The sequence below is a fragment of the Humulus lupulus genome, chromosome 4 (assembly GCF_963169125.1).
Source record: "Humulus lupulus chromosome 4, drHumLupu1.1, whole genome shotgun sequence".
NCBI classification, from domain to species: Eukaryota; Viridiplantae; Streptophyta; class Magnoliopsida; order Rosales; family Cannabaceae; genus Humulus; species Humulus lupulus.
In genome coordinates, this window is record NC_084796.1 from 125197397 (window position 1) to 125206971 (window position 9575).

Genomic DNA, 9575 nt, shown 5'->3' on the forward strand with positions numbered 1-9575 from the left:
TTAATTTGTTTTTTAATTTAAGCTTTTAGAATTTTACATAACAAGCAACTCATCAAGTATTTTAACAAGTGACTTTTGAGTACGGTTAAAACCCAGGTCCAACCCACTTGAAGTTTCTAGATTCAAAATCCTAAACTAATTGGCCCCTTGTTAATCTATCTTTCTATCCCTAATTGTGTTTCAACATGTTAACAAAGCGTGAAAATGTAAAAATAAAAATCAACTCAGTGTACGGTTTGTCACATTTCATATTTCAAGGTGCAACTTGAGACAATGTGTGTGTGTTTTGTTTTTACCCTTTACCAACTGTAACCATACAACCATTGGTTACAACCATGCACTTATGAGTACTGTTAAAACCCATGTCAGTCTTAGACAACTCAACAAGACTTTACTAAACCTATTTTCGCTAAATGCTTATATAGTAATCAGAGACTGAAGCTGGTTCAACAGTTTGGCTAGCTTAGCTAAGATTCACAATGTAGCACAGGTTACACAAGCAACACTTTTTCTTTTCTATTTTTAACATTTTGTGACCCTATTTAATCATGCACAATGTTACAACACACCAATACATATCACTTTGTTCGACAAATAAAACAATGTGTGAACTTGTTCTTACCAAAAGCTGCCAGTGTAAAACCTCATTAAACAGCACTCATTGCATCCCCCCAACTGAACTTTTTCTGAAAACAAATCCTTGAAGGTGTAACCTTGCACGAGCAGCAGAAGCAATGGACTCTTCATCTTTTCTTTCTTTCGCAGCAGCAACCGCAGCCACGTAAGCTTTTCTAGCTTCTTCCATTTTATGCATTTCCATCTCATCCAAATCATCCTATTTATTCAAGCAACAAAGTCTTAGTTAAAAAATTCAACGGCCTATATAGAAGGTAAATCTATCTGAACTACTAGGGGGAAAAAAATGGTTTCCTTGACAGTAATAATCTCCCATTAATGGAAGTATGAGCTCAGAGACCTCAATGCTTGTTAAACAGATTGTAAATATTATGCAATGACAGGCAAATTATAGTCAAGAAGAAGAATACAAAGGCACAAGACAGAATGTAAACACTACAAATGGGATAGGCACTTGGTGCTTACTATACAAGGAAGACTGTCCAAATTACAGGGAGAGATGTCATAGTCTTCAGCATAATGACCAGGATCAGTTTTCAGCAACCCCTCAAACAGTAACATAAATGATGAAATATCCCCTTGCACTGAGTTTAGCTCTTCCTGGAGCTTCTCCACTTTCGTATTGGATGTCATAGCTTCCCACTGTATCTTCTCCAGTGCAGCTTGTTTGTCCGCAAGTGTAATCTGTAGGCATAGACAGTGGTTTTCATATATAGAAATTCAACTCTACAGTGACACAAACAGAGAGATGAATTGAAATCTCCATTCTGAACATCCTCGCACATCCTTAAATTTTGATTCAATGAAGAATATTAGCTTCACATATAACTTTATATGATAAAACCTTTAAATGTCCGGGGATAATCTAGATATATTATTTGTATTCAATCCAAAAACTGAAAAAGAAAATTTAGGTAATTTACTTTATATTAAGTTGATTAATACCAAGAAGATCAATGTCATAACCAAATCACAACTACAATTTGAATAAATGTTCCAGATGCAGTAATGAAACACTCTAAAGCTGCCCCCTGGACCTAGCAGATCTCTAATATAGTACTGCTTTTAAATATGATGACTGTTGTAAGGTACCAAAATGCAATTATTGCTTGTAATAACAAAAGACGGGTAGCTCAAATGGTTAGATTGGTGATTTGCTCCCACAAGATCTGAGGTTCGAATCCCTCCTAGGCACCTACATAGCAAATTGCTATAGTTCCTGGTCCCCAGATATTGCAGGGTTAGGTGAGGGAGCCTAGTTAAAAAAAAAAAAATTGCACGTAATAAATCTGAAGTCATATTAAACACATAGGAGGCATACTAATTTGCAACATCTAGCAACCAAAAGCTTGTATTAACGAGGAGGAAAACAGTTTACAATCCACTAGTCTTGACAGAACAATGTAAAATAAGCACCTTTGCATCAGAGAGTTGTTGCTGTGTAGACTTGATGAAAGAGTCCTTCTCTGAAGTTTGAAGCTTTAGATTATCAAGTTGTGCATAAATAGCACTCATTTGGTTCTTCAAATCGTCTGCTGATTTTAAAGATTCATCTTTTTCCAACAATTTCCTTTGCAGATCTTCCACCTGTCCCTTCAGTAGCTCCAACTCTTCTCTGTCATCTGCTGTCAAACCCTTTGATGAAAAAATTGAAAAGCCCTCAGCTTCTGGATTATTAGTACCATTCTTCTCTCCCAGCTCCCTTTTCTTTCTAGTTGGAATAGGTTGAGCTGCATTCCTCCCCTTTAGGTCAGACACCTTTTTTTAAAAAAAAAAAAAGAAGAAAAGAATGAAGTGATAAGAAATATCTGTAGCCAGCAATCAAAGTTCTATTCTTGCAGAGAAAATGGCCTTATCGTAAACCATATCATTAAGAAAAACAGAGCATATTTAGATAACAAATTCAAACTGAAAGAAAAAGAAAAACTTATAATTAAGAAAGACAAAGGCATAATATCTTTAACGAATATAAATCTATTAAATGATCCATGTTCAAATAAAGGTTAAGGAGGCCAGTCAATTCAGGAAACTTCTTAAATTGTATATGCTAGATACACAATGCTAGATACACAAGGGTTAACAGAGACATTAAACATAGTGAAATTAAAACAAAAAACATACCTTAAGCAAGGTTGTATCTACTGGATTATTGTTACATAACAAATTCTGCCTAGGATGAAAAACTGTTAGAAAACAATAAAGCAACAAACTTGTCCACTGCCTCAAGCTAGCTCCTAGTTAAATTGCATATATAACCTTATCAAACCAGTCCAAAGATAATACAATAAGAAAATCACGGTTCCTTTTCAAATATGTGTTTATCGTAGATGATCGCAGGAATTATCACCAACAAACAATTAATGTATCTCACTCTAACAAAGGCACTCCATCCATGGCCATGGCCAATTGACCGTAGCATTGCCATTTAAGCAGGTCAGACTGCCCATACATTACGAGAAGACTTTTCACCATCATATTTATTATAGTAATGAGAAATATGAAACGGCACTTAATAGAACATTTATCTCTAAATTCCAAAAAAAGTCATTGTTATACTTATAATTGCCGCTTGATTGCTCCACACTAGCAAAATAACAAAAAGAAGTTAATAGCATTTAATTATCAAATTTCAAAAACTCAATACGTAGCAATCAAATCAAATCGACCAACTCCATCATTTCAATGAAATATTCAACAAGTAACGCTTAAAACTTTCACAAAATCCCATTATCGTAAGCCAAGTGTACAATATAACTACATATATATATATATATGTACATACACACGTGTAAATTCATACCTTTTTGGATAGTGATACCCTAGAAGGCGTCTTAGTGTAGATCATTGAGCCACGACGCGTAAATGAACTGTTTGCTTTACGATCCTAAAAAGATTGATAAGAAATTGTGAGAAAAATCATCATCTTTTTCTTTCCTTCCCAATTTTTTTTTCCTGCAGTATCCCTTCCCAATTTTCTAGAAATCCAATCACTTCCTTAAGTTTCCTTAGACAAAGATAACTTTCCCACAACTGTTATTGAAATGATAAACTCAACACAAGTCAACTGGAGTCACCTCACCCATAACAAAATTCAAGTCAAATTTTTCCCGAATTTACCGGGTACCAAACACTAATAAGAATCCCTCAATAAAATTCAAAACCCATGGAATAAGAAAGAAAGTGCTTACAATAAGAGACTGAACAAGAGGGACGATCTCGACGAGGTCCTTGAAAAGGTCGCGATCGACATTGGAGCCGGCAACGGAAGAAGGGTGATTCCGACGGTGAGTAGGGGATAAGGTGGGATCCCCTGAAAGCCATGAATTAGGGTCCCCATTCCTAAAACCACTTGCATTGTCCTGTAGTTCTACAAAATGTTGTTGTGCCTCGTACATCTTTCTCCTTCTCCTTCTTCTTCAAATTTTCAATAAAAATTGGTGTGACTCAAGAAGAAGATGAGTGGGAGTGAAGGAAGGAGTAATTGGTGTGACTCAAGTTTGAATCTCTTTTCTGCTTTTACTGGACATTAATTTTCAACGTTATTTCCATTGGGTGTAACTTTACCAAAATGCCCTTTAATTCAAAACACTCTTATTTTTTTTTAGCAATGTTAACTTCATTAATCATAATCTTAATGTGGTATAACTTATAAAATCTAAATATTATGAAGAAAATGAAGGATATTTTCTAATTAAGCAAGTTGTCTTTTCTTTATAAGAGTATGCACAACTAATTATGAAACAACAAATCATGAATTAAAGACACTCTTAAAAATTTGGATAACAAATTTGTTATAACCTCTAACAAATCCAAGGTCATAGTAAAATATAGTTCTCTTAGTAAAAAATAGAAACAACTACTAAACAATACGTGCTTACAATATCCACTAGAAGATCTAGCCAAATAATCCAATCCAGCACATTTTTCACTACACATTTTGCTTGTATAAGTGAAAAGCAACTTACAAAATAAAATTATCATGCAAACAAAAACAACATTAGTTAACAAATTGAATGAATGATAAAATTTAATGGACAATAATACTAAATAGCATAATAATTATAAAATTATCAATTATATAATATAAAAGAAGAAAAAACTTGTGTGTAAAGTACAACTATTATCAATAACATTGTTAAAGTCACGCATTCTCCTTAGATAACAAAATAACCTACAAAAATATCAAAAATAAAATAAAATTGATATGAGTATGAAAATTTTAAGAATGAAATAAAGAGAAAACAATAGCATAAACATGTTAAATAATAATAATAACAATAATTTAAAATTAAATATTTCACCATATAATTACAATAAAAAAAATAAAAATTAAAACTTATCATTTATTAGTGCTTCATACTTTAACATTCATAATAGTTTTCAACAACTTTGAGAACTTAATAAAACAAGACTTAACATAACAAAGCACAAAGTCAAATAACCAATATAAAGAATAACTTTGATGATGATAACATTATAACATTAAATATCACAATAATATCAATAACAGAATAACTAAGTCCTAGCATATTAGGTTTGATATGAATTATATAAAGCGTAAAAAGAAATATGAAATAACAACCAACTTTTAATTGTGAAATTATAAAAATTAAATATTAAATATAAAATTAGAAAAATAAAATATTAAATGTGAAAGAACCAACTAATAGTCTATTTCAAATAGAAATTAAAAAAGAAATTTGTAAATATATATTTATTCTATTATAACATTAATATAATTTGGTAAAAAAAATTAAATTAATCTAAACTAAAATTAAATTAAAAAAACTAAGCAATTGTGAATAGGGGTATTCATAAAACCGCCCACACCGCACCACACCGCACCGCAATTTGCGGTTTAGAATCCTTCGCGGTGCGGTTGCGGTTTGTATTTTTGCCAAACCGCGCGGTGCGGTGCGGTTTGCGGTTTTAAATTTTATAAATGCGGTTCAAACTACACCGCACTGCATCACTATATATATTAACTTTTTTATATATTTTTTTTTTCAATTTTACTACATTTAAAGTTAATGCATAAATATTTATATAGTATAATATAATATACACAATATCTAGAAAGAAATATAATGTTTCATAGGATGCTAACACATATTCTACTTCAATCTAAAGATATCCCTCCTTAATTAAAATAATATTTACTTTTATATTACATTTTTTATTTGTTATGAGTTTGTTATATTTTTATTGTCTTGCTTAAAGTTTATTAGCTTGTTGTACATTTAATTATTTTGTTAAACACTTTATGGTTATGAGATTTATTATGAATCTTTCTTAATTATAATATTTAATTGTTAAATTATTTGGCGAAAGGTATAAACCGCCAAAACCGCACCGCACCACATCGCATTTTTGTGGTGCGGTTTATGCGGTTTGAGGTCTATGCGGTGCGGGTTGCGGTTTGGTTCAAAAAATTAGAGAAAAACCGCACCAACCGCACCACGAACACCCCTAATTGTGAAATACTAACAAACAATTATTAAAATATTTTTTTGAAAAGTTACAATCACTAACTTATTGTTGGTATTAAATATGAAACTCAGATTTCACAGTGGAATATGTTCTTTTAAAAAATTTATTAATACTAGTCAGGATCATACATATTGTTTATCCAAAAAACAGTTGTTGATGACGTGGCAAGAATTTTCGACACGTGGCAGAGATATTGCTCGCCTATCGACCAGGAATATTTCTGCATGCGAAGTTCAAGTTTTATATACAACCAGACTGGTCGTATACTCCGTGCATTTATGTAAAGATCTGTACAGTTGTAATGATATCCGAGATTATCTCTTCATTATGACCTGAGGATCCGTTTATTAATGAAAGATATTATTATTCGATTCATGTAATCCTTCTTAAGCCTATAAATACATAAGAAATAGCTCAAGGAGGGGATCTTTGGCTCTTTTTCAGAATTGTATTACTATTATCCATCGTTTGTATTGTTTTCTTCTTCTAAGGTCTGTGAAACTCAGGAACCCTAGTTCTTTGATCACACCTGTTGACCTTGATTTTGGTCAACTGACACGGAGTCAAAATTGCTTGATGTGGACATATATGTTGGAATGAGAATAGTGACAAAAACAATAAAACACACATGAATTTATAGTGGCTTGACCCCAGAATCTGGTAATAACCTACGTCCACTTGAGTTGTTATTGATATAAGATTCAATGGAGTGATCAAAGAACTAGGGTTCAATGAGTTTCACAAACCTCTGAAGAACAAAACAATATCTCGAATGTGATAGCTCTAATACACTTGTAAAACTCTAATCTCAAATAATTAGAAAGCCCCCCAAAAGTCCCTTCCTTGAGCTATCTTTCTCTATTTATAGGCTCAAGGAAGATTACATTAATTTGTTACAGATATTATTTCCTAAATAATCGGATACTCAGGAAATCATGGGAGATAATTTCGGATATGATTAAAACTGCATAAGATTTTCTCCAAATATAGCGAGTATACGACCAAGCTGGTTGTATATAAAGATTGAGCGTTGCGCCATAGACATCTTTCTGGTCGATGGTCGAACAAGTCTTCTGCCAGATGTCAGCCACGTGTACTAAACGTCTGCCATGTCATCCATGCCTGTTTTTTGGATAACAACACCTTTGGAGCTCAATACTAATAATAGTATCAAGTGGACATAGGTTATTACCAATCACTGGGGCCGAACCACTATAATTCTCTGTGTCCTATATTTTCCATTAGATCATTTTCTCAAGCTCTATATTATTTTTCTGTCGTTTTCTAGACTCCGTGTCGTTGACCAAAACTAGGGTCAACATTCTGGTGCTTTCATTGAGAGCATTGAACTCAAGAAGATCTAATGGCAAAAACTACCAAGAAGACTGGACAGGCTGCCGCTGCACCATCCCAGCCTCCTCCCCCAAATGTGGCTGAAGACGAACCTCATTTGGAGTTTGATGAGGAGGAGTTGGACTCTGAGACCCTGAAGACAACACTGGGGGTGTTGCAAGATGAGTTGGCCAATCTGAGGGCCAACCAGGAGAATGCTGCCGAGATTATGGCGTCGCAGCAAAGGGAGATAGAGCGCCAGGGCCAAGAGCTGAGCGAGCGGCAGGCCGAGATGGACCGTCGGCAGAGGGATGCCATGGCAGCCCTTGAAGCAATCCTCCAGTTGGCTAGGAATCAGGCTATGTCGGCCTCGTAGCCTGATCAACCCTCAAGCGGGCCACCTCAAAGGGGTCCGAATCCTAGCCCTCCGCTCCAGCCAACAAGCCCTCAGAGGCCGGAGCAGCCGCCTATGCCTCAGGATGATATCCCGCCTAGGGATCCTGAGACGCAACCTCCGTCTCAGGCAGGTCGAGGTAATCCCCCGCGCCCGAGGCAGAATAGGGCCGGGCAACAGCCCCGTAGCCCTAGACGCCTAGGGGTGAAGAGTCGAATCCACCGAGCAGGGGCAACGTCCTTCTGCCAATAGAAGGAACTCAGAGACAGGCTCTGCGGTCAGGGGCCCCCCATGGCATGACAATGCACAGGGACCCACCGACCAACGCAGGCCTCCCCCTAACGCTCGGGAAATGCCAGCCCAAGGAGGCAACAGAGGAAATAGTCGGTCGCATCATAGCCAGTCACGGTTCAGAGATGGCCACAGCTACAATGAGGCCGACTCAGGCAGAGGAAATGCTAGTCGGAGGAACGAAGAAAGAGGTGGAGGCAAGAGGCCCCCACCTAGAGAAAACCGACAAGCAGGACATAACGCTGGGGGCAGCCCAGACAAAATAACATCTTTAGCCTACTCGGAGCCAGCGAGCAGCGGCGAAGAGACGACGACTTGAGGGATGTACTCAACGACCGCCGAGAAAGGCACGATGAGTACATTCCCCCGGCACCAGAGGCCCCAGCAATTCCGGAAGCCGTTCAGGCTCAAATCGATGCTTTGAACCAGGCTGTGCAGCAGCTGGACGGGGGGCGGACATCGCATATCGAGTACAATTGGAGGAGAGGCACCCCTTTCGTGCAAAGGATTGTTGTGGCAGAAACCCCCAGCAAGTTCAAGATGCCAACTCTGCCAAATTTCGACAGGTATGGAGACCCGGTATCTCACGTTAATAAGTTTGAGATACAGTTGGACATACAGAAAGTCTCTGAAGATGCTCGCCGTAGGATCTTCCCAGCAACACTTTCTGATGCCGCCCAGGAGTGGTTCTTTAAGTTTCCTCCTGCAAGTATAATATCCTGAGAGATGTTTGTGAAGGAATTTTACGGACAGTTCTCTGCGGGTCGTGTGCACCCCACCTAGGCGAACCAACTGGTCGAGATACGCCAGAAAGAGGGGGAGCCTTTGAAGGATTACGTTCAGTGCTTCATGTGAGCCGCAGCAAGAGCCAAGACTGTGGGCGATGAAGGCAAGATGATGGCCCTAACCGCTGGGTTAGGCGCCATTCTCCCCTCTGGAGTAGCCTCAGGAAGCATGGGCTTAAAAGTACCCAGGAGTTTTTAGATCGGGCTGATCGGTACATCAAGGTTGAAGACGCGATTGCCAATGAAGGAAAATCGCCAGCAAAAGACAAGGGGCCCAAGGAAGAACCCGCCAAAGCCGCCAACGGGTCTAAGCCCAATGGCAACGGCAAAGGCAATGGGAATGGCAATGGTAAGAATGGTGGAAAGAAGGCGAGCAATGAACCCTCGACCTCCGAGAGTAAGCGCCCCAAAGGTAATTGGTACAAACCGAAATTCACCAATTACACTGCCCTTGTTGAAAGTCGAGCCGAGGTTTACCAGGCGACCAGCTCAAGCGTGCCCTACAAGCGACCTACACCAATAAGAAAAGATATCTCCAAGAGAGATTCAACAAAGTTCCTTCGTTATCATAACGACTATGGGCACGACACCAATGAGTGTAACCAGCTGAAGGACGAAATTGAGTTCCTAATAAGACAGGGACATTT

General features: G+C 37.5%; 1 protein-coding gene across 1 annotated transcript; it reads right to left on the minus strand.

The window, feature by feature from the left end:
- Window positions 1-224: 224 nt before the first annotated feature.
- LOC133830783 (protein MICROTUBULE BINDING PROTEIN 2C) lies at window positions 225-4132 on the minus strand. Its single transcript, XM_062260852.1, has 5 exons — window positions 3825-4132; window positions 3437-3520; window positions 2053-2394; window positions 1102-1320; window positions 225-835 (listed from the first exon to the last, which is right to left on the minus strand). The coding sequence occupies exons 1-5, from the start codon at window positions 4029-4031 to the stop codon at window positions 659-661; spliced, it is 1029 nt and encodes a 342-aa protein (XP_062116836.1). The 5' UTR covers window positions 4032-4132; the 3' UTR covers window positions 225-658.
- Window positions 4133-9575: the final 5443 nt, after the last annotated feature.

Excerpts from the sequence above, each read along its gene's own strand:
- LOC133830783 (XM_062260852.1), bottom strand. The coding sequence starts at position 4,031 with ATGTACGAGGCACAACAACATTTTGTAGAACTACAGGACAATGCAAGT. Across the intron at positions 2,395-3,436 it reads GGGTATCACTATCCAAAAAG|GTGTCTGACCTAAAGGGGAG; the intron begins GTATGAATTTAC and ends TTTTAAAAAAAG. Across the intron at positions 836-1,101 it reads TGGACAGTCTTCCTTGTATA|GATGATTTGGATGAGATGGA; the intron begins GTAAGCACCAAG and ends TTGAATAAATAG.